The sequence below is a fragment of the Leptinotarsa decemlineata genome, unplaced genomic scaffold, assembly GCF_025532065.1.
Source record: "Leptinotarsa decemlineata unplaced genomic scaffold, Ldec_3_MD MMD2_tig00003736_RagTag_RagTag, whole genome shotgun sequence".
In the NCBI taxonomy this organism is placed as follows: Eukaryota; Metazoa; Arthropoda; class Insecta; order Coleoptera; family Chrysomelidae; genus Leptinotarsa; species Leptinotarsa decemlineata.
The window spans coordinates 5903279-5927759 of record NW_027412593.1 but is presented as its reverse complement, the minus strand read 5'-3'; the positions used below and the strand labels follow the sequence as shown (position 1 = coordinate 5927759).

Here is a 24481-nt window from a genome sequence, read left to right as displayed (position 1 = left end):
AAAAGTGTCATTTTGTAATGAATTATTTTGATAGTTGGTCCTCTAAATTAGTTGCATATTTCAGAAACCAATCAAAAGAAATATTGTTCATAGTTTCAAAGAAATAAAATTGGGTATCTGGTCTTGCTGTTCCTCCAAATATCATACTACGTATATATGTAAGTAGATAAGTACATTCTGATCACAACCATATTGATTTCAATTTAAGAGCCACCGGTAGATAGCTGTTTCAGCCTATTGGGCATCGTCAGTACCGAGCAGGCGGTCCGATTGAAGACAAAATGTGAACAGAGAAAAGTTCTTAATGAAAATAATTGTATAAACACAGGCTAGACATAAATACAACCACCTATTGGTGTGACACCCAAGTCAACTTGCCAAGTTTTTATGTTAGTGTTGGTGGTTTGACCAGTCAACCGACAGCTGCGATAACAGAAATTTGGAAAGCTAACCTGGAATGCTATCGGAAAACGAAGCCACATGATTCTACAAATGATATGAAATTAAGAAAGGTTATTTCAGTCAAGCTGCTGGAAAATAATTCCATGAAAATCAAAAGATAAATAGATAAGTACTATTCTGATCATTCTGGTGGTGGCTCCTAAATTGAAGTCAATATAGGAATGATCAGAATAGTACTTATCTATTCATCTTTTGATTTTCATGGAATTTTTCCCCAGCAGCTTGAATGTAATAACCTTTCTTGGACCTAACCTTTCAGGAACTCATTAGAGGCTTCCATTTATTTGAACTTATGGACGTAGAAAAACTTCATTGGCATAGGGTATTTGAAATTCTCAGGAATGTCTTAAGAAATTTGAAATTCCCAATAATGAATAGTCGTTGCAGATAAAAAAAAATTGTTGCAAAAATTCCAGGTCCGTATTCAGAATTTTCAAAATTAGAGAGACCCAGTCGGGGCCTCCATGAAAGTTCTATTAACATATTGAAGAGGAGAATAAATGGATTAAATATAGAGGTCTACTCTTTGAACTATGTGACTACTATAGACTCTTCTCAGATCATAGTCTTTTTTCAACATGGCAGCAATCTTTGCTAAACATTTTCACATTCATATTTTCGGTTCGATGAGACGTTTTTTGATATAATAGTGAGAGTGAATCACTTATATTTCTGTTACGAAACTCGTGAGTTATTTCATATGAATATTTTTTGGCGTTAATTATATCGCCTATTAAAGCGAACAAGCACTTTTCCCAATCACCAAAAATACAATACTTTCCCAACATGCGTTTCACCAACCATGAGTTGTATGCCAGTCACCAGTTCAACTGATAGATGCTACTAAGTAGAGAAACGCATATTGGAAAATAAAATTGGAACATTTATAATTATCATGAATAGTGTTATTGATTTTTACCTTATAACGGGTCAGTGTATTCAAAGTATTGCGTTTCTGGTGATTGGGAAAAGTGCTTTTTTTAGATTTATTCTGCGCCAGAGGTTCCAGTTTCACCTTTCAATTATTTTCTTGTATTGAATAAACCTAAAGAAGCCGAATTAACCGCTGGGCTGAAATATTTATTTCAAAGCGTTTTCCAATCCAAACAACAGTATTTCGAAAATCCCAAGAGGGAGTTGAAACATTTCAATCTAAACAACCACTGTTCAAAAGTGTAAACCAAGTCTCTATTCTCCAAAGTTGACTATTCTGTCAGAAAACAACGGACTGCATTGATTAATAAACGCTATAATATCTAATAATATTGAATTTATGTCAAACAATAAAGTTGCAAAATTTGAGTTCTAAAACCTGATGCACACAGACAAAAAATTTAACATAATTTGAACCGTGTTGAATTGTACACGCGTGTGCATCAAGCTTAAAATAGTTATTTATGTATCATGAATTCACTTCATTGTAATTGATTGTTCATATCTAAGCCATAATAAACGAGATTAAAATAACAATTGGTCTTCATTTCTAAATCGCGGTAAAGAAAAAATACAAATACAAGTATATAAAGAAAAAGGTGAGGTGTCAGCTGGGAGTAATGTAAAAAAAAATGAACATAATTACCCTTGTTTTCAATCTAACCCCAATATAAAGTAAAAAACATTCAGAATTCAACGAATGCAGGTACCTTAAAATGAAGTAAATATATTTTTAACAAGCAATAAATACATCAGTGCAATGGTCTTATACAATTTATTTGTACAAAAAAAACAATAGGATAACATTGCTTATTAATGCTACGATAGAAATGTGAGAAGTAAATCAGAGTCCACAAGGAAAATAATATTGAGCGTCTCAATTTCACAATAATGTCACTTTGGTAGCAGAATATTAATTTCATTTTAAAAATATGGCAAGATTAAGTTTACTAACAAAATAAGTAGGTAATTAACGTTATTACAAAAAACTGGTTTGGAGGGAATTTCTTTGCCAACAATAATGATTGTTGCCCTCGAATATACATCTTCATTAAGCCTTAGATATATCAGTGTTGGTACATTATTGTTACTGTAATTATTACCGTTGGTTTTGCAGCTGTCACGATAATTTAGGTCGTCAGAGCTTTCATTTTCTGCATTGCAGTAAAAAATAAGTATTTTTCTACAATTGTTTGTATTGCAAAGAATTAAATTGTAAGTATAACGTATAGAATCCTATAAATGTTTCTTGTACTTATTCTTGATTTTATTATAGAAAAACTTTTCGGATCAAACCAAAATTTTGACTTGGATTGTCTCCACGTAGGTAGGAAACTTACAAAAATCTGGTCTTATGTCTCCTCAATGTTTAATAGCAATAGTTATATATTTCTATTCCTCCATATCATAAGTAAAAGTAGTACTTGGTAGGATAGGGCGGGTCACTGTGCATCCACCCTCTTTCAGAAAATGTTTCTTTCAGGCATGAGTCCGCTGAAACATCCTTCAACTATATAAAATGCCCATAAAATTTTCCATAGAGATGGAAAAAGATCAGATGAATTCAAGGAAGAGGTGCTTGTGGCTTACCATATCTATCTTAGTAGAAACTCATTAACTGTGAATATATTCCACTATATATTTGTAATAAATGTTATATATTAATACATATTCGTAATGTATCAGATTTTGACAGATGGAGCTAAGATGCTGAATAAAAATTTTAAAACTGTGAATGAATAACTATAATCCGCTATATAGTTTCAATTCACAATAGCTTGAAGTCAGAATCGTGCGTGGAATATATTGAATGTTTTATTGTCAGAAGATCATAACAAATGCATCAGAAGAATAACTGCCGAGAAGTAGGGGACGTATTTGAAGATATATCTTGGTGTTTCCCAAACAAATTTATCCACTGTATTGAATTTTGTTTTAATTTATAAAGGATATAATGTTTGATGAGTTGAAAATTCAGATAAGTTCGTGTGAACTTTTCATTTCCATAACAAAATAAATGAATATTCAATAGGGTAAAAAGGAAAATATGCATGTTTTAAATATGTACCTAGTTATATGATATGAGAAATTTCAAGAGAGAACAGAACATTAGTCCTTTTTGGGTAAAACTGCATATGATTTTTATCCTTTGTAAATGATTCGTTGTATTTTTTATAGGTGTTTCCGCAAATGTGAAATAAAACTTATAACCAAAATTGCTTGTTTCTCATTTACTATTCTCAAAAATTCCCTGCTTCTCTCCAAAATATCTTTACATGTCCCCAGTCGTTCAACTAGACAGGTGCAAACATTTTACGTTTCTTTTCACAGATTCAATTATTCATACAACAGCTTTATTCCCAGAACTCTTCGATTGGCTAACTCTTTAAATAGCCTTCAAATCTTCAATATAATAGTTTCCCGCTTTAAAAACCATATTCTTCACCTAGACATCTAATACTTGTGTTGTTGTATTGTGTCTAATGATACTTGCGTGTAAGAATTATATTAGTTCAAACTGTTATACATTTTAATTTTTCTCAAATAAATATAAATAAATGCAGTTAGATCACAGACAGATGAGTATTTTCTTAAAAGTAACCAGAATATGATTTAAATATATTTTGGGGTTAATTATTATTATTTGAATCTAAATAGAAATGGATATTAGTGGAGTTCGGTCCCAACACCAAACAGTTGTTTTTAACACCTCAACACGTGTTACAATCACTAAGTGATCATCTTCAAGACGAAGATTATTCTTCCTCCTGAAGACGATCACTTGGTGATTGAAACACATATCGAGGTGTTAAAAATAAAGGCTTTATGTTGGGATATAACTCCAGTATTATTCATTACTACACCAAACGTTCCAAACAGTGCATCACAATTAAATAGAAATGTTCAAAGTGTTACATTTGTGACTGAATGACTTCAATTATAATGTATAGATTGCATGATAATAAATAAATCAGAAATAAATATTACTTCTTAGTTCTATCAAGTTCAAAACTACTTTAGTTTTTGAGAAGTATTTTAGTTTTATCAATTTCTCTTCTGAATTACTTTTTCCACTTTGAGACCTTAACATTATAAAACTTTTACATTTTGAGCAAAACACAGAGACATAATACATTGATATTTTTAATCATATCACCCTTCCTTAGAAATGTTCTCTAATTTGTGAGAATTTTATTTTGTGGATACCTTGGCATACTATCAATTCATTGAACAAGAACTTGACTTTGTAAACCTAGATCACACTCCATTTTGTCAACACTTATTTTTGTGTACATCTCTTATGAGACTTATGAGTTCCTATGATGGATTGCCTGTCACAGATATTCTCAATCTTCTAAACATCATTTTTTGAAATGCATAGAAAAACTGCCACGGTTTTTTTTTCATGTCAGAGGTCGAACTTTATTCCGTTGAATATAATTTGCATTAGTCTCTGGCAATTGAATAATACTTATGGCACCATACATAAATAAACAGTTATGGTGTGAAGAGCTCAGTCTTTATTTTAGATAGGCAATAGATGAGCCATTAATGTTTTATTGTGAGGATTGAAACATCTTTACCTACTCTAGCTATTAAAATGTCCTGTTTTCTCCAAAAATCAGTAAATGTTACCACCTATATTATAGTTTATATTGTTTTTGTGAGGCAATCCGAACTCAAAGCATCCCTTTTTGCCAATTTGGAATTGTAGATTGTAACATACCAAATATTCAAAATTCTTATTTTCACAGATATGGGAATCAGATTCTTTTGAGCAGTCTGCTTATTCATGTTAGGTTGGGGTTAGGTCACAGTATTTAGACAAATAGACGTCAGTTTGTTCAGGGCGTCAGTCAACCTAATTTATTCTTCTTCTTTTGTTAAGTCATGAAGTAGCGAATAACGTAGTGAGAAGTTAGGTACATAGATATCTACTTTTAGTAATGTCTTTTTATCTCTATATAAAGGTAATGTCATACTCAATACTCAGAATCGGTGGCCTGACAAACGTTGTTCTACCATATAAAAAATATGTTTATAGGGTATCAACTTTGCTGCTAAATGAAAAAATACAAAAAAAAATTCTGAGTAGGGATACCCTAATCACTTAGTGGAATGAAATATACTTCACGACCTATTCTCATACCTATCAAATATACACAAACATTTTCATGAAAATCGGTAGGGCCATTTCGGAGTAGTGCGACTGAAACACCGTGACACGAGATTTGTATGTATTAAATTGTATAACAGATGATTCTCATCGTTAATCGGATACATTTGTTTGTTTAATCACAGTTTTTTCACGTTGCCTGGTTACAGCAATGACTTGTAGTAATTTTTATTTTATTGTAATTGTTGAAGATTCTCTCATCCCTTTTTTTTGTACCAGATGGAGTAGTAGAAAGCCAAAAACTTTCTTTCCCAAAAATTAATCACTCCTAAAAATATAACCCCTTCAATTCAGAAACATATAGTTCTTGATTCATTTGGAAGGAATTCAAAACTAACTCTCAACTGTGCAATTTCCATAAAACTCATGTTTTCCGTCTCAAATTACAATCACCCAATTCTTCTAGATCCGAAATGCATCAATGAGATTTCTATTATAATAAAATATTTATCTGCTAATTACCAAAAAAAATTCCAAGTGTATATGTTTTCATTTTATTTTTATTATTGCACATTTTTATGTCCCCATCAAAGAAGTATATGATGAATTGGCTTTCGCGACCAAGATTTTCAGTTTTACGATCTTCGTTCGAGTTTGAAGGCCGTCGTGGTTTGAAACTGTATACAAACATTTCGCCAGCACGACCAGCTGGCTTCTTCAGAGGTTCATTCATCTTGATGATTCACGGATGAATCATCAAGATGCTGGCGAATCATTGCTGGCAAAACGTGAGGATGCAGTTCCAAATCACGACAGCCTTCAAAACGAACAAAGATCGTAACACTGAAAGGAAGTATATGTTCCGCTGATATGAAGAGGGCCTTAAAAATACAGCCGCCCTTTTTTCTTATTCAATCGCTCAAGTAAAATCGGTTTCTAGCCATCAGTTTATAATTTTATTTCTACTACATAATTTTATTTATGTGGTTGCGACTGTCGCGAGATGCTTTACACTAAATTAACTTACTATAAACTTATTCGCTATTTCTATTCAAAACAACATCGAGCAGAAATGGTGAATAACTTTTGGCGGGAATAAAAAAACTGTAAACAAATTAGTGCCGACAAAATGCTCTCATGAAGAAAACAAGTTGCCATTAATCAGCAATTTTCACAAACAGCAGAACTGCAATATTCTTGGCGCGCGACTTGCGCCGACTTGCTGTTGGAAGCTGTAGTTTCCACAGAATTTCTTCGTTTCACCATGCATCGTGAAGTTGGCTGATAAGTTAACACCGCGACTTTTGAATAATACTAATGAGCAACAATTTACCTGTTATCGGATATGGAGAAAGAGTCAAAGAAAAAACAAGGCGACTTTCATAATATACTCATATACGTAAATTACTTCGTACATTTTATTTCGTAAATATGTATTTCAAAATAGGAATTTCAACTTGTTTCTATAAGAAAAATAGTAATTGAGGTTTAGCTTCTAACATTATTAGATTTTTCCAAAGAACAGTTTTTTTTTGTAGGCAATGAAAAGTTATAATCAACTTTTTTATCGACCATCCATAATCTGAAAAAAAAAATTATAATACAATAAAATTAGTACCAACAAAATGTACTCAAAAAAAACATCAAATCATCATGCGAGTGTTAAAAAGGTATAATAATAGAGCTATAACAGAGCAAAAACGATTTGCAATATAGCTGCAAATTTTTATAAGAAGCATCACTGATAAAATCCGTTCTGAAAGAGAATGTTCGTCCAGATTCGTTCGTGAATTTAACTATAAATGCAATATGTCAACTATTGAAAGTGCGTAATAACGAACATCAAGATTACATCAGTAATAGACAACGGGATCAAAATTGTCAGAATAGATTTCAAAATCAGACGGTGAACATCGAGTTGAATGGAATGAGATGAAAAATGATTGACAATAAACCTCTTTCTAAGGGACGTATGTTCAAAGAATCAACTACCTACCCGTTCTGGAGAAATATATGATTTCAACCGATTAATTAATATCAGAAAAGTCCTGGTGGTATGTTGAATGTTTCAGAAGTCAATCAATAACAATAACATATTTCACATTTCAAAAATCCTTTTGCATCTGTGGAGGACGTTTGAAATTTAAGCGAATCAAAGAAAAAACTGCATCATTAGATTTTCAATATCTGAAAAAGGAGGCAGATTTCATACCCTCCCCCAACTTTAAGATGATATATATATATATATATATATATATATATATATATATATATATATATATATATATATATATATATATATATATATATATACAGGGTCCTGCAACAGTGGCGCGGTGTTCCATATCTCTATATAGGAAGCAGATAGGAATCTAATTTTCTATAATATTACCTTATTGCTCGAGCTCGACAAAATAAAAATATTGGCGGTCACACAGGGTGTTCGATTTTTTCTGGGCGGATCCCAACTGTGTCTTTTTAAATGGCAACCTATATTTTTTATCGCTTTTTCGGTTTCTTCATAGAAAATAAAATAAACTTTATGTATATCTGCACTTCGAAAATATTGACGGTTTTCGAGATATCTAGCATGACAGGTTTTTTTTTCCAATATTCGTCACTCAGAATATTTGAAATTATAAAGAGGTGCCAAGTCCAGTTGAAATTTTTTTTTGTTCGAATATTCTACATTGGTAACTCTCTCAAACGATATATCTGAAATCGACCTGTGATATACAGGGTATGAAAAACCGCTTGCCAAATATTGTAAATGAAAATTTGCAAAATCTTCCTTATATTAAATGGAACACCCTGTATATTATTGATCCATAAGAAGCGCCAACGAAACCTCTACAAATTTCATTAAGTATTCCCTGTGGCTAAGTTCAATAGATTTTCTTAAATGAGCATTTCTTTCGAAAAATGGTCATTTTTTCAAAGCGAAATCCATTTGACGACTGATAAGAATATACAAAAAATACCCTTTCCTTAAAATATCGCCCATTCCTAAAATTACCTGTTGCTAGATAAACAAGTTGCGAATTACACCACAAAATGGACGTTCTTGAATAGTTACAATAATTTCAAAAATCTCGGAATTTGTGCCATATTCTTTCGGTCTAAAACAACCTTTCAGCGAATGAAATATTTATTGGAAATCAAGTAGTCTGGCAAATGACAGAACAAAATATTTGGCTGCAAATGAATATTGAAATTTTTAGTCAATCGTGAAGTTGAACTGTCGGTATAATTTCATCAGAATGTTGTTATCAAAAAGTGATTTGATTGATATGATTTTCATATTAGGTGAATCAGACAGGAATTGTTTATTGGCAAGTAGAATTTATTCTCAACGGTATCCAGATAGAAGGCATCCAGATGAAAGATCTTTCCGAAAGGTCTTGGGACGATTCGTTGAAACTGGATCTATTAATTATTCCAAACATGAGCGCATCAAGCCAGCTACTAATGAAGATAATGAATTGCAAGTTCTTCTTGCTGTTGAAGAAGATCCTAGTAGGAGTCAACGACAAATTGGGGAAATAGTGGATATAAGTGAGAGATCAGTGCAACGAGTATTGAAGAAACATCGCTTGCATCCATACCACGTTCAGTTACATCAAGAACTACTTGCATTTGGGCCATGAACAAAATTCGTCGAAACGAATATTTTTTCAATAATATTTTATGGTCGGATGAATCGACATTCCATAAAAATGGATTTGTAAATCGACATAATTACCATTATTATGCGACAGAAAATCCTCACTTATTGAGACAGGTGGATTATCAACATAGGTGGTCGATAAATGTCTGGGGAGGCATCATTGGAGAATATGTAATTGGTCCATACTTTTTTGAGGGACATATGAATGGTGCAATGTATCTCAATTTCTTACGAAATGATTTACCAGGTTTGTTAGATGATATTCCTCTTGACCTCCGCAATAGAATGTGGTTACAACATGATGGTGCACCTGCTCACTATTCGGCAGAAGTGAGAGATCATCTAAATGAAGTATTTCCCAATAAATGGATAGGACGGAATGGGCCTGTACGGTGGCCCGCTAGATCACCAGATTTGACGAAACTAGATTTTTCTTATGGGGATACATAAAAAATATGGTTTACGTTGAGCCACCAACTTCTCCCGAAAATATGCGACTTAGAATAACGAATGCTTTTCGCAGCATTACACCAGCTGTCTTGCGCAGGGTAGAACAGTCTTTCAAACATAGACTTCAGCTCTGCATTCAAGAAAATGGAAGACATGTTGAACATATTTTATAAAAGTTTCATTATCAACCTTAATTAAACTCTCCCTTTTGTAGTTTTGTAATTTGCCAGTTGACAAATTTGAATATCTAGAACTCAAGCTCTGAATGAATATAATAACATGAAAAAAATAGTTATTTATAATGTTTCTTTCTTTTAACTTGTTTGGTTTGATATTGCACGATTTATGAGTGAAATTCTGCATCCAATGAAAAAATAATTTTCCATTTAGCAAAAAGTGATAGGTACATACATTTATTCCGTTAAAAAATATTTGTTTGGACACCTTCTAATGTACAAAATTGAAACAAGATATCTTTCGTATATTTTTATCAGTCGTCAAATGGATTTCGCTTTGAAAAAATGACCATGTTTCGAAAGAAATGCTCATTTAAGAAAAACTATTGAACTTAGCCATAGGGAATACCTAATGGAATTTGTAGAGGTTTCGTTGGCGCTTCTTATGGATCAATAATATACAGGGTGTTCCATTTAATATAAGGAAGATTTTGCAAATTTTCATTTACAATATTTGGCAAGCGGTTTTTCATACCCTGTATATCACAGGTCGATTTCAGATATATCGTTTGAGAGAGTTACCAATGTAGAATATTCGACCAAAAAAAAATTTCAACTGGACTTTTGGCACCACTTTATAATTTCAAATATTCTGAGTGACGAATATTGGAAAAAAAACCTGTCATGCTAGATATCTCGAAAACCGTCAATATTTTCGAAGTGCAGATATACATAAAGTTTATTTTATTTTCTATGAAGAAACCGAAAAAGCGATAAAAAATATAGGTTGCCATTTAAAAAGACACAGTTGGGATCCGCCCAGAAAAAATCGAACACCCTGTGTGACCGCCAATATTTTTATTTTGTCGAGCTCGAGCAATAAGGTAATATTATAGAAAATTAGATTCCTATCTGCTTCCTATATAGAGATATGGAACACCGCGCCACTGTTGCAGGACCCTGTATATATATATATGTAAAGTCTTGAGAACGACTATAATTTTTTTAAATATCTCATACAATTATTCTCTCTGCATCAGATCACATGAAAATTAGTCAAAATTTTGAGAGTTCGAAGTAATGGTTTCAATTTTGAGTTGTGGAATTCAGTCAGGAATCATTTTGAATATGAAATAATTGCGAAATTGAAAGAGGTGTATTAGAAAACAAATCTTTAATTAATAACAATGTAAATAATATAACTTGATAAATCATTTCATAAGAATGGTAGGTACCTAGAAATAAGTCATAAAAATTGTTCAAAGTGATGCCCATTAGATATTATACAGGCTTCGAAACGTCGAATCACTTCTCTCGACGCTAGTCGAATTTTCATTTTCAGATCATCCACATTCAAAGGGGGAGTAGTGAAAACAATTATCTTTCAAATAACCCCATAGGAAAAAATCAAGTGGTGATAAATCTGGGAACGAGCCGGCCACCGAATTGGACCCATTTATTTGGGTACGTTCTATCCAGATATTCAGTAACAACCTGTGAATTGTGAGGAGGAGCACCATCTTGTTGCCACCAAATTCCTTGTCGTTCTGCTATGGGAATATCTTCCATCAACTGGATCAAATCATTTTCTAGAAAATGTAAATATCGCAATCCATTGAGATTTTCATTGAAAAAGTAAGGTCCTATGATGCGGCAATTGAACAATCCACACCATACATTAATACCCCAAGTAGTTTGAAAATTACTTTCGCGGACCCAGTGGGGATTTTCTTGAGACCATTAGTGACTGTTATGTCGATTCACAACTCCATTATTGTGGAATCGCGATTTCTCCACAAAATTTGACTGAATATGTTAGGACTTTCATGTAATATAACCTGAATATAAGCAATGAATTCAAGTCGTCGTTCAAAGTCCGTGAGTTTCAAACCTTGTACCAACTGAATTTTGAATGGGTTGTATTTATTTTCTTTCAGAATTCTCTGTACCTTAGATTTACTCACACCGACTTCTTCTGCAAGAGTACGGATAGAAACATGTGGATGAATAATAATATAAGCCAACACATTGATCTCTAAATCTTCAGTTCTAACAGATCTCGTATGATGACGATGCTTTATAGTAGAAGGAAATGACCCAGTTCGCAATTTTTCTACAACTCTCGAAAAAGTCATTCGTGACGGAATGGGTCTGTCTGGAAAACGTTCTTGGTACCTATAGACGTTGTGCTTGACGGTAGTTTTTCTGACATTCCCCAAAAATTAATAACATATCAATGCAATCACTGGGACTAGACGCGAAAGGCATACTGGAGTTTTCGCACAAACACAGTTACTGTTTTGCAAAGAATCACTGAATCGAACTGACAAGTAGATACAATTCAACAGCGTTTGTTACTTTGGCATCAACAAGCATAAGCTACTTGATGAAATTGTGCAATATAAAGCAATTCACCCTCAAGTTAATCACATTCTCAAGAATTTCAATATTATATTCAACTGATATCAATATCGTATCGTAGAGGTGAGAATAATGGTTTGTATTCAGTAGTAGTCTAGTTCAATTTAATAAAAGATATAGACTGGATTTGTGTACGAGTAAATAAGTTTTTTTGAAACTTTATATTTAAGGAAAAGTGCAATAACTCAACAACGCCGTAACCGAATTTCAAAAACCAAACATGAAATGATATCAGAATTTAACGTAGCATCTGAATATGTAATGATATACAGGGCGTTCTATTTTAAAAAATGGAATTTTGGTCTGTAGCACCTACACCAAACACCCTGTATATTTAAAAATTATATCAAAATATAGCTCTCATGAACTCCTAAAACTTTTGTATGAAACATTTTTGTGTATCTCCTTCAACAAACCAGATATTGCCTGTCACATAAAATTTGGGACACCCGGTATATATATATATATATATATATATATATATATATATATATATATATATATATATATATATATATATATATATATATATATAGAACCAGAAGTTAATATCGGACATAGCACTCATGAAAGTGGCAAACCATAGACACGTGTTTCGGGCTTTTGGCCCATCATCAGTATGGTGCAGCCAAGTGTAAGGATGGGCAACACTTGGTTACCAAAAGATAGAAATATAGAAATACAAATGCACGGAGCCAACCGCACATTTGTGGTTTCAGTTGATAGATCTCGTGTTCACAAGAAAACTATCAAAATCACCACGAAGGCAGCTATAGCTACCTGCGTGACATCCGGGTCCAGGAAATTATACAAATATGAAAGTTATTGAGTGTCTTGATAACACGAGATCTATCAACTGAAACCACAAATGTGCGGTTGGCTCCTGTTGGTGGCTCCGTGCATTTGTATTTCTATATTTCTATCTTTTGGTAACCAAGTGTTGCCCATCCTTACACTTGGCTGCACCATACTGATGATGGTCCAAAAGCCCGAAACACGTGTCTATGGTTTGCCACTTTCATGAGTGCTATGTCCGATATTAACTTCTGGTTCTATATCAAGACACACATATATATATATATATATATATATATATATATATATATATATATATATATATATATATATATTTAAAATATGTTTTTTCGCACCCCTACGAACGACAACCCTCAGAAGTCGAAACTTGTGCGAGCTAAGGACTAACGAGGTCTTATCTTTTAATGTGTGATTCCTAAAAAGTTATTGATCAATATAACAATTTTATTTGTGAAAAATTATTTGAATTTACACACTAACTTATTGGGATGAACTGAATAAGCATTTAATTTTCAAAGAATCAGTGTCTTATGGAAATGGAGGTGGTTAGAACTTCTTTTGTTTTTCATATCTGTCATGATGTTTCGATTGTTTGTTAATTCTGTTGAAAAACAAAGCTTTTTCCCCGTTAACCAGCTCTATCCATAATCATTTTTAATTTCTCTATGAAAGACAGTTGTGGAAAAAACTATTGAAACATTAGATATGGAAAATTAAAGCCTTATATATATGCTTTGTAAAAATCATCACTTCATTTCTGTTTTCATAAAATAAAATAGGGGTATGAAAATGTCTCCTGTAAGTAATGAGAGTTGTAACAGAATATAAAACGAAACACTGTTAAAATATTTTAATAAACGGTTAACTTGGCATAGTCCAAAAAATACAAGGCAAATCCTAAAGTTGATAATTGTTGAACATAATATAACTTGGAATAAAAACTCGTTTTTCAGTTTCTGGCCCAAGTCACTGAACTTGAATATCAAAATCATGGTGCCTTGTTTCTTCCTCAGAGTAACAAAAAACATCAATTCTTGTTACAAATCAGACGCCCTCTATAGTCGTGGTATTGAATATTCGCCAAACAGATAAGGCGCTGTTGTATTATTTAGCAGTCTCTCTCAATTTGGCAATGGCGAAAATATTGACCGCTCAGCTACCCCCTCCCTTATTCAAACGGTTATTTTTCCGGGCATTGGCCTATCTTCTCGGCTTCTCGCTTCTCGTTTCGGTTACTCTATATTCTTCTGTTCTAAAGTTCAGTTGGAGTTCGTGTTTAGTTTGTATTTGTGCTTAGAAACTTCGTAAGTATAATTTTTTATCAATTCATGTGTTCTTTTTTCCTACTGAATACTGAAAATTCCCAATTGTAATACATTTCAGTGTTGAATATTCTGTCCAAGCGTCTAGAGAAAATTATAGCTATGACCAAGGAAAGTTTGAACTTAAAATCACTTCCAACATTCTAAATATATCAATATATATATATATACGTCATCACATTCAAAGTAGTCTGTATCGAGCTTTTCTGTGCAATTATAAACAACAAGTTTTTATCAGACTGAAAAATATATAGTGTATTCAATTTTGCCGCGAAAAATGCCCAATGATTATTGTTAGGAAAGACGCCACGCATGTGTAGATTGTACTGATTGTAGATCTCTTTTGTTTTGAAAAACCGGCGAAAGATTGAGTAGGAGGTGAACAAGAAACAAAACCAAGCTTTCCTTTGATTTTCAATTTCATCTGATTTATTAGTTGCTTTATTTTTGTTACTAAAGATTGATCTGATAATTTTTCTAATACAATAACTTCATTCAAAAACTGTTTAATTTTCCCAGTTTTCTGAATTTACAAGATGTCCGACGAAGAAGTTAAGGTTAAAAAGGGCCGCAAAGCTGCAGCTGAAAGTACAAAACGAACCAAAAAGGTATAGGCATTTGTCAGAGGTATTGAAAATTTTGCTAATATTTTATAAATCTTTGAACAGGATGCTAAAGCAGAAGCTAAAGAAGAGGTCGACGCTCCGCCAGCCAAAAGAGGTCGTGGAAGGCCGAAGGGAGCGTCGAAAAAGAAGCCAGACGCAAAGGAAACCAAAGCTAAGGCAAATGGAGGTAAGATTTTATTTTACTGATTGGCGGCTTGATGAGGTGACAAATAGGATATTTTATCATCGAAATTAACATACTTATCAAATTGATGCAATGTAAAAAATGTAGTCATTATATAAAAGTAATTTTTGTGATCATCCTTTATGCTGCTGGAACTTCTTTTGAAACTTTTTCCTAAACAGTTCATAGCTGAAATTGAAAAACATTACAAAGTACTGAGGAAATTATTTAAATTAGAAGGGTCCTGCAAATGTGATTTTTTATAAGAAATGTTGAATATTTTGGAAACTGCATATGAAAGGTAATATGAAGGTTTTATCAAGTAGATCTAGAATATAAATCTGAAAAAGAATTCAAGGTGTTTTTTAAACAATGAAGTTTGAATCCACTTGAAACTACTTAAATTAAATTGCCCCCAACATAATTGCCATACTGACAAACTTTCATAATTTTCCCATTCATACTTTTCATAATATAGTGATATAGTTTCTGATAGTCACCCTGTAAAAAAATTTCAAAAGTTACCCCACATGAATAAAAAAATTGAATGAATAGCGAAAATAAGTTTGTAAACTGAAAATGAGTGAACTTTGAGCTTCTTGAAGTATTTATATTTTTTTGTATTTCAGTAGGTCGCCGGGGAAGATCCAAGAAAGAAAAGGAGGAATCAGCTGAAGAAGAGGTTGATGAGAAAAGTAGCGAAAATGAAGATGAAGATGATGAATAAGGATATTTTTTTGATTTGATTGTTTCGAGATATTTAATATGTTAAATGGATAGTTGAATGTACTTTGAGTCAGTATTGAAATTCACTTTATAATGAATGGTTGATACTCGGATTGTAAGGTTATTTGTCCTCTAGTTCATTCCACTTTGAGTAAATGAAAACTTTGTACATATTTTAGGTCAACAGTTTAATTTTATTAATATTGGATATGTATGGACTCTATAATTTCAATATCCTGAAAGTACATGAAATAAGAAAATCTAACCTTAAAGGTTGGTTTTTAATGTTCAAAGACACTGCCTATTTTTAGAATAACAATAATTTAGATATGTGAGATATGATGTACCTACAGTAAATTTGAATAAAACTTTTGAATGAACTATTTTATTTTAGATGCAGCATTAAACCTATGTGTTGTTAGTTAACTTACCTCTAATGTGTGTTCTTAACACTAGCTTTATAGATTTGGATGCAATATTTATTTGAAGCAGACGATTGAATAATATTTCGATAAGAGAAGAATATTGGAAAATGAAGGTTAAATCTGGGTGTTCAAAGTTTTTATTCATTTGCTCTGGAAAAATGTGCAAGCCATATACAATTTAAAATAAAAATTAGTGATAAGTTTGGGTTTAATTTTAATACTAGAATTTATATTGGCCAATAATACACCATGATTCAAGCATCATTTCAGCTTGAGGAAAGTATTGTATATGGAAATACTTATCAAGGTTATCAGTGAAATGAAGTTTTGATATGGATTTTCAAGAGATAAATCTGTCAATAAATACATCATAGATTTTTGTCAAGTCATGAGTCATTAATTGTATATGAAATGTGTAAATACACAATTAATCCTTAATTTGAGAAAATAGCCATTCATGATTTAAAAGTTTATTCAGTTAACTAGTTTAGTGACCAATGATTTTTCTGAAAAAAGGTTGGTTGGGTAACAGGATCAATTTTTTTGGCGACGTTTCGAATTTAATTAAATTCTGCTTCAGGGCTCAACACGAAAAAACAACTTTTCGAGCTCTGAAGAAGAATTTGATGAAATTCAAAACGTCGGCACGAAAACACTTGTTTTTTTTAAGAAAAAATTGATCATGTTACCCAACCAATCTTTTTTCAGATTCATTAAAAGTTTATATCTTATGAGAGATCAACAGAAGTTACCAAATGAAGTCATAAAAAATATTACAGATATAGAAACGAAAAATATGTATACGTATGGCGAATATTCAAATTTTGCTGGCTGCATATATTCGATCAACGATTTTTTATGTTGGTACACTCGTTGCATACATACGGTGATTGTACTCTTAAATCAGAAAAATTTTTACAAGCGGTACAAGATTTTTACAGAAGGTCGAGAAGTGAATGAGGACGTTTGCCCTGGTCGCTTCAGCACATGAACAACCGATAAAAATGTTGAGAAAATTGTTATGGAGAATCTTCGACTTGCCAAGGATGTTGGCATATCGGTTGGCTCATGCCATCAGAAATTTTGGTTACGAAGCGTGTGGCAGCGAAGTTCGTTCCGAAATTGCTGAATTTTGATTAAAAAAATCACCGCATTACCATCGCTCAGGAATTATTGAATTACATGAACGGCGATCCAGATTTGAATAACTGGTGACGAATCATGGGAATATAATATGTGGTTATGACATCGCAACCAAGCCCAGAAGAGCCAAGACCGAAAAGCACGCCAAGTTCAATCAAATGTAAAGATTATGCTCACTGATGTTTCCTTTGATTACCGTGACGTAGTACATCAGGGGTTATTGCCACATGGTCGTACGGACAATGATTATTATGTTTAAGTTATGCGCCGCTTGCGAGAAGCAATACGAAGAAAACGTCCACTATTGTGGAAAAACAATTCATGGCTTTTTCATTACGATAATGCACCTGCTCACTCGTCATTGCTTGTTCGTAATTTTTTGTCCAAAAACGACACCGTGACCATGACTCAACCACCGTATTCACCAAATTTGCCTCCACTTCAACTTTTTCCTGTTCCCAAGATTGAAAAGACCCATGAAAGGACGGCGTTTTGCGACGATTGAGGAGATAAAAACTGTATCGCTGGACATACCAAAAAGTGCATATCAGAATTGTTTCGAGGATTGGAAAAAACGCTGGAACAAGTGTACCTTATCTGAGGGGAACTACTTTGAAGAACTTATGACGCACTGTTTGGAACCTTTGATGTAGTAATGAATATATTAGGTTAGATTAGGTCCAAAGTGAGTGGGTCTATTAGACCCTCCCTCACAACCCGCAAGGGTTTATTGTGGCTCACACCTATTCACACTCGACCAACTAAACCCAGCTTCTTAACGAATTCGATTAGTTTATATGGTGAGTGATCTTTCAGGTCAGATGGTAAGAGTACGGCTCTGGCGAACTCTAAAAACCTGATTCGGTCCCCAGCGGGGCAGACACAAAGTATGAACTGTGCTGTTTCATCATTTTCCAAACAGAGGCGACACACACTGTCTTCCGGCAGTCCAAGTCTCTGCATATGATGATTCAAATGACAGTGATCTGTAAGAAGGCATGTAGACATCGTAGTTCATCTCTACTGTTTGATACCAATAACTGTTTGGAATCAAGCTTCGAAGGGTGAATAAACGCCTTGGAGTGAGCCAATAAATCTCGGAAGATTCTGCTAGAAGTCCATACATCTTCTTGCCATCCAGGTGTTTCTTTGTATGACAAAGCCTAAAGCGATGCCAATGACAATTCTATCGGAGGATCCAGTCCTCTCTACTCGGAAACAGTACTTTATAAGGCGTTTGTAGTTGGAGACATAAGGTCAGAGGTCATTTCCAGAATGCTGTGACTTCCAGTGTCAACCAAAAGTCTGTTGTACTCTGCATTAAATTGATTTTTGCAATTGGCTATGTACACAAGTCTATATGCAGTCTATCTAGCCTCTCTCTCCAGAAAAATGTGGAGATGGGGTAGATCTAGAAGGATCTACTGAGAATATTACTGCAGTTCTATCCCAACTCCAAACGACCGTTTTTGTCAACACCTCGACACGTATTTCAATCATCAAGTAATCATCTTCACACTTGTCGAGGTGTTAAAAATAACGGTTTGGTGTTGGGATAGAACTCCAGTAATATACTTTAAAGGAGACAAAATAGAAATTGATGAATAAATTAATATTTTTTGAGAAAAATTAAAATTCACATTATTTTTTGAACAGACAGCGTATTGTTCGTAAAATGATACACATCAAGATACACATACTTAAATGATGTTGCCTTGCCCTTCACTTCTGAAAGTAAAAACTTGGGATTGTGGATTGACTCCTATTTGAGATTTTCTGAACATATCAGTCATCTTTGTGAATCATCTTATAATATTACAGACAATTTTTCCCAATACAGATATTCTTACTACACAACTCAAACTTAAGCTTTGCGAAACTTTAATTTTTTATAAATTATCATATTGCGATTGCATATATGGACCTGCACTTATTCAACACGACTCTCTTCGCCTCCAAGGAATTCAAAACTTTTGTTTGAGATTTTATACTTCGGTATATGTAAATTTGATCACATTAGTAGGTAGAAAGTCTGATGATACCGGATAGTTGAGGCTTTAACAACTACCTACGCACTTTACATATCCTTTCCTACATATATAAATTACCATCAACAAAACAACCTGATTATTTATATAACAGACTTCTTAGCTTTTCACAGACTAGCAACTATTAGACTTGGTCATTCCCAAAAACAGCTCGGCAGTTTTTTCTATATTTTCTCTAAACTGTATAATAAATTGCCCAGTGATTTCAGACTCTACACGATAATGACATTTAAAAAACACTTGAAACTTCTTTTAGAATCCTGGTAATTAGTGCTCTGTATGTCGCCCTTTTCATTACTCATTTTAATTAAGTTTGTATTATTGTGTTAGTTGATTTATCTTTTATTCTATATTTGTTTACATATAATTGTTTTTTTTAAGTGTATATTTTTGTAAGGTTTAATTTGAAAAACATATTACGCTGATAATCCTATGATGAATAAAGTCGATTTATTACTATTATTATGTTCTAGTTTCAATTTTCTCCTTCATCATCGTCTTCCGCTCGCTGTAAAATTTCAAATTCCTCTTCGTTCTCGTCTTCGTCATTTGTATGTCTTCAGTCCTTCCAGAATTTCGGAGTCAAAGGTACCGTTTTAACATCACTGTGAAATGGTGAATTAAGACAAGCTTGCCCATTACACCAGCCGCAAGCTAAAGAGCTGCTTTCCTGCATACTCATTGCGAACCACAACCATTCACTTTGGAATATTATAGATTTGCACTCTATTCTCAAATAATGTTTGAACCGGGCAGTTTCATTCTTCAAATGCTGCAGCAAGTTGATCTAAATTCGAAAGTTTCTCGAGTGTTTTTTGAAACCTTTTTCTCTTTTTTGAAAAACGCAGAAATCTGTCCCTACTTACTGTAAATAGAAAGGTTCGTATTATTTAATAGGCGCCCGTATTAAGAGTTCATTTTAATGTTTGAATTTATATTTGTACACCCTATATTAAATTGAACTGCTGAATGTTACAGAGTTATGAAACAAGAAAAAGTTGTTGTTGATAAAAAAATGTAAAACGAAAGAAAAAAGTTAAATGAAAAAACAGTTGAGAAAGAAAGCTTTTGGCTTTCTACTACTCCATCTTGATACAAAAAAATGTGGGAATCTTCCAAAGAAAGGAAGGAAGTAATAAATTTGAAAATAAGTAACTCTATACAAAAAATAGTTTTATTGAAAGAGAACAAAGTGGCCCGTGTTCCCAGGTATAGTTTTTAATGTTATGAAAGAATCTAAAATTCTAAACGTTTACAGATCTTAAGAAGATGCACTTAATTATTTGCTATTTAAAATGTAATTAAAATATTTTATTAATTATACAAGTAGATAAGTATTTTTAAATAAATAGATACTCAATTAATAAAAAAAATATAAAATTTAACGTAATAGTTAATGAAAAATGCAAATTTCTGCCCTCTTTCTCTACATTTATGATGAATACAAATTGCATAAAACCCATAAGACACGTGATATTTGCAAAAAATATGCAAAAAACTGATTTTTTTTAGCTTTGAACTTAGATATCGGTAGTCGCGTCCACCCTACGATGGTGTCAAAATAAAAGTTCATACAAGTTTATAGCTGACTATCTCTAATTCCGAGGTGAAACCCCTAATATGACTGAACTAGAATACTATAAACCAAACCTGATTGTTTCCTTACAGGAGACTTCGAGATTTGTAACAGTTTGTGTGTTTTGTTTTTTAATGATTTCAACTATATTTTTTGACTGATGAGTGGTTTGTATGCTATGCCAGTAAAAGTATTGGAAATATTATTTTCAGTAAGACTAGAAGAATTGTAAAGTTTTTATGTGCATTGTTTTAAGATACTATTAATATGGTAACGATATGTCAACTGAAACTGTTTGGACAAGGTTTACACATTTCAGTTTGATGGATGCCTGTTATGGCATTTGTATGATTTTACATATATCCACGTTCATAGGCATTTCCCATCTGTTAAGTCTATGAGTCATTGATTACCTCTCAAGTAACTACATGCTTTCAAAATTCAAATTCTATGTTCAATAGTGATAACTTATGTTGTTGCTGCTATAAACAAATAAATTTACACATACATATATTATCTAAGCATTCAAAAACACACGTCAATGTGAGAATTCCACTAGAAAGTTTACTAAACATGATATACATAATTACGTTACTCGGGTGAAGATACTTTAAACTACCCCTACTCTCGCTTGAGTGTGAGTCAGAATTCTCCAAAATACTTGGGTATCAAATGCTTCAATAAAATAACTTTTATGGGGATCAATAAAAGTAGAACTATAATGAGGAATGAACTATATGGTTTCTTGTTGGATAACTGCTTCTACAGTATGGATGAATTTCTTGCTTTCAGTGCTTAGATAAATGAGTTTCTTTTATACATGTAGTCTTTTTTTAAATTTATTCAAGATCAAACATTTGTGTTTAGCTTTTAGCATTTTACTTTTTTGACTAGTCCGAGTTTTCTCATGTATTTAATCTTGTAATTGTAAATGTGTAAAAATTTTAGTGATGAATAAAACTATTTCTACAAATGCATCTCAGGTAGCTTATCGATTTATAATGTAATAACTCATTCTATTGACATGTTCGTCGCGGTCAGATATTACACATTTTTGGTACTTTTTAAATGTAAATCACATATAATTCAGAATGTTAATTTAGATACTGAAGCTGTCAAAAGTACATATTTCTGTTTTTTCCTTTACCTTTCGGTAATAATTCCTCGACTTGGTAGACTTTCTGGATATACATTAGAAGTTTTGATAAAGCAAGTGTAACCATAATTTATAATAAAAATTTCATTTATAAAAGTAAGTAAAAATGAGGACATAGATATATGGACTAAGTATTTGTATCCGCCTGATTCAATAAGCAAGACATTTCATTCCATCATATACATTTCATTCTTGTTTGCATTCTACGGGTAAGGGTCGGTCAGTGTTATTCAATTCAACCAAGTATAATGTTTCACTAAATAACTCCTAAATCATGAATCTGTATCAATTATTAATAGCCTGTATCAGTTTCATTGCATTTTGAATTCTTTGAAATAATCCAATTCTTATTAGTTTTTCAATATTGTTGTAATTGTTGATAGAGATACAATTTTTCAAAATGAAAATTGGCGCTGGTATCAAGACTTTCATAATTTCAATATGAAAAAATTACACAAAATTATTTAAACCTGTTGCTTTGAACCAAAAATATTCTTATAGTTATACATTACAAAATACATTGAAAAGTTACCTGGTTAAGGAATCAGTAAATATAAATTCGACATTAACGGAATTACAAAAAACTAACAAATACAAATAATAATTTTCTAATTCAGTTAAGGTGAGTAACAGAGAGCTAATTCTTCATCAATGCAGTAGACATTTCAACCATTTCAGATACGAATTACTCAAATGTACCCTTCTACTTGGTAAAAGAGTATAGATGAAAGGAAAATGGTATTGTTGCACCTTAGTTATAGAGACAGTAGCAGTTTTGAATAAATCTTGAAACAGATTCGGAAAGGAATAACAACTGTGAAATCCAAAATATTTCTCAAAAATGTTTTCGGTAAAAACTAACATACAATATAAACATTATATACAAATTTTTCTTAATTTCTAGACTAGTTTTCTTGTGGTGGTGGTGATGTAATGGGCCTTCTGAAGAGTAGTATGTGTGGTTCTGAAAAAAATCAATAATTAGTGACTTTAATATTTCATATGTTCCTAGTATATTCTTATACACACTATATTGACTTCATCAATTGTATTTTAGACATTTTCTATTGATAAATAATACCACGAATGTCAGCTTGTCATTCAGATAGAATGCGAGCGTTCATGAAATATATTACCTTCGGTTGAATCAATGATCACCTGGTGTCAAAACTACATCTGCTCGCTAGGCTCCTGATTTTTAAAACCAAACACTCTATGAATGCAAGTTGATCCGTCATTTTATGTTTTTATCAAGCTGTTTGCATTTTATTCATTTCGCAATACTTAATCTATAAATCCAGCTTGAAGGGCAATATTTAGTAAGTAAAATGAGATGATATTAATGTCATCCTAGACTGCATTTGACTTGTTGAACAAGAAAATACAATTATTTTGAGAAAAAGGTCTTCAAAGCTCTATTAGTGATAATGTTTGAGAAAAAAGTGTTTACCTGGTGAGTGTGTCATGTAATGTATCCAACCCTTACTCTGTTGCACCCCAATACTTCTCCATTCATCCTCAGTCATCAAATGCGTTTTCGGCACTAATTTAACCATCTCTTTGGGAAGGACCACATGCCTGAAATATTGAATATACATACTAATTTGGCGGAAATATAAAACAGAATATAAACTAACCGGTACTCATATTCACCATCATAATATCTGTCTGAGTAAAATATGTTACGTTGTATTTCTTGTCTATTCATTTTTGGCACTGCCACACTGCGCTACCTGGAGATTTAAAATTTGATAATTTTCAAACTATAATTATTCCAGCTATAACGAAACTTCAAATACAATACAAGTATCGAATCATGTAAAAGGCAGTTATATTAAAACATTAAAATTTTATCAGTGCTGCCAACGGAAATGTCTATTTCTCCTGTAAAACCAATAATGATTGAGAGTAAAGCGCGTTGTCATATCTAAATTTTACGTTACCAGTTTATAGCAGAATCAAAATATGGTAAGCAGTAGAGTTGTAGGTTGTGGCAAATTATAGATAATACACAATACTAGTACGATTAAAAGGTATTATTTATAACAAAAATCAGTAATGAGCTTGTAATGAGTAATACTTATACATTTCCTGATTACTGATCAGTTAAAATTCATTATTTTCAGTATAGTGTTAGATATTTATTACAACTAGTGGCAACGCTGTACGCAACGATATTTCTGTCTTTGTCACTTTACCGTAACTTCCATCTCATCGTTGCAGTCCTCACTAATGTACTTGCAGCCATGAGCGT

General features: G+C 32.5%; 3 protein-coding genes and 1 long non-coding RNA gene across 7 annotated transcripts in view; 2 read left to right on the top strand and 2 right to left on the bottom strand.

Moving 5' to 3' along the window:
• The window catches only part of LOC111503591 (uncharacterized), a 38110-nt gene extending 34499 nt beyond the window's left edge, over positions 1-3611 (top strand). Inside the window, exon 10 of the mRNA XM_074178354.1 lies at positions 2879-3611. Coding sequence (XP_074034455.1) covers positions 2879-2913 — 35 coding nt within the window. The 3' untranslated portion in view covers positions 2914-3611. The remainder of the gene's footprint in view (positions 1-2878) is intronic.
• On the bottom strand, positions 2155-5365 carry LOC111503592 (uncharacterized). Of its 3 annotated transcripts, none has more exons than XR_002721895.2 (2): positions 4980-5365; positions 2155-2889 (listed from the first exon to the last, which is right to left on the bottom strand). It is a non-coding gene; the product is annotated as an uncharacterized lncRNA (long non-coding RNA). The 3 variants fall into 3 exon arrangements; XR_002721894.2 differs by having other exon boundaries at positions 4984-5365; XR_012466184.1 differs by having other exon boundaries at positions 5123-5365.
• A 1551-nt stretch (positions 5366-6916) lies between these two features.
• On the bottom strand, positions 6917-24105 carry LOC141479845 (cyclin-dependent kinases regulatory subunit-like). Of its 2 annotated transcripts, none has more exons than XM_074178351.1 (3): positions 23865-24105; positions 23678-23805; positions 6917-7094 (listed from the first exon to the last, which is right to left on the bottom strand). In XM_074178351.1, the coding sequence occupies exons 1-3, from the start codon at positions 23933-23935 to the stop codon at positions 6976-6978; spliced, it is 318 nt and encodes a 105-aa protein (XP_074034452.1). In that variant the 5' UTR covers positions 23936-24105; the 3' UTR covers positions 6917-6975. The 2 variants fall into 2 exon arrangements, with proteins under 2 accessions (XP_074034452.1, XP_074034453.1); XM_074178352.1 differs by lacking the exon at positions 6917-7094 and adding an exon at positions 22297-23191 and having other exon boundaries at positions 23865-24099.
• Positions 14193-16259, top strand: LOC111503590 (uncharacterized). The gene is made up of 4 exons (XM_023157936.2): positions 14193-14346; positions 14884-14972; positions 15033-15156; positions 15783-16259. Exons 2-4 carry the CDS (start codon positions 14901-14903, stop codon positions 15878-15880), a joined length of 294 nt encoding a protein of 97 aa, XP_023013704.1. The 5' UTR covers positions 14193-14346; positions 14884-14900; the 3' UTR covers positions 15881-16259.
• Positions 24106-24481: the final 376 nt, after the last annotated feature.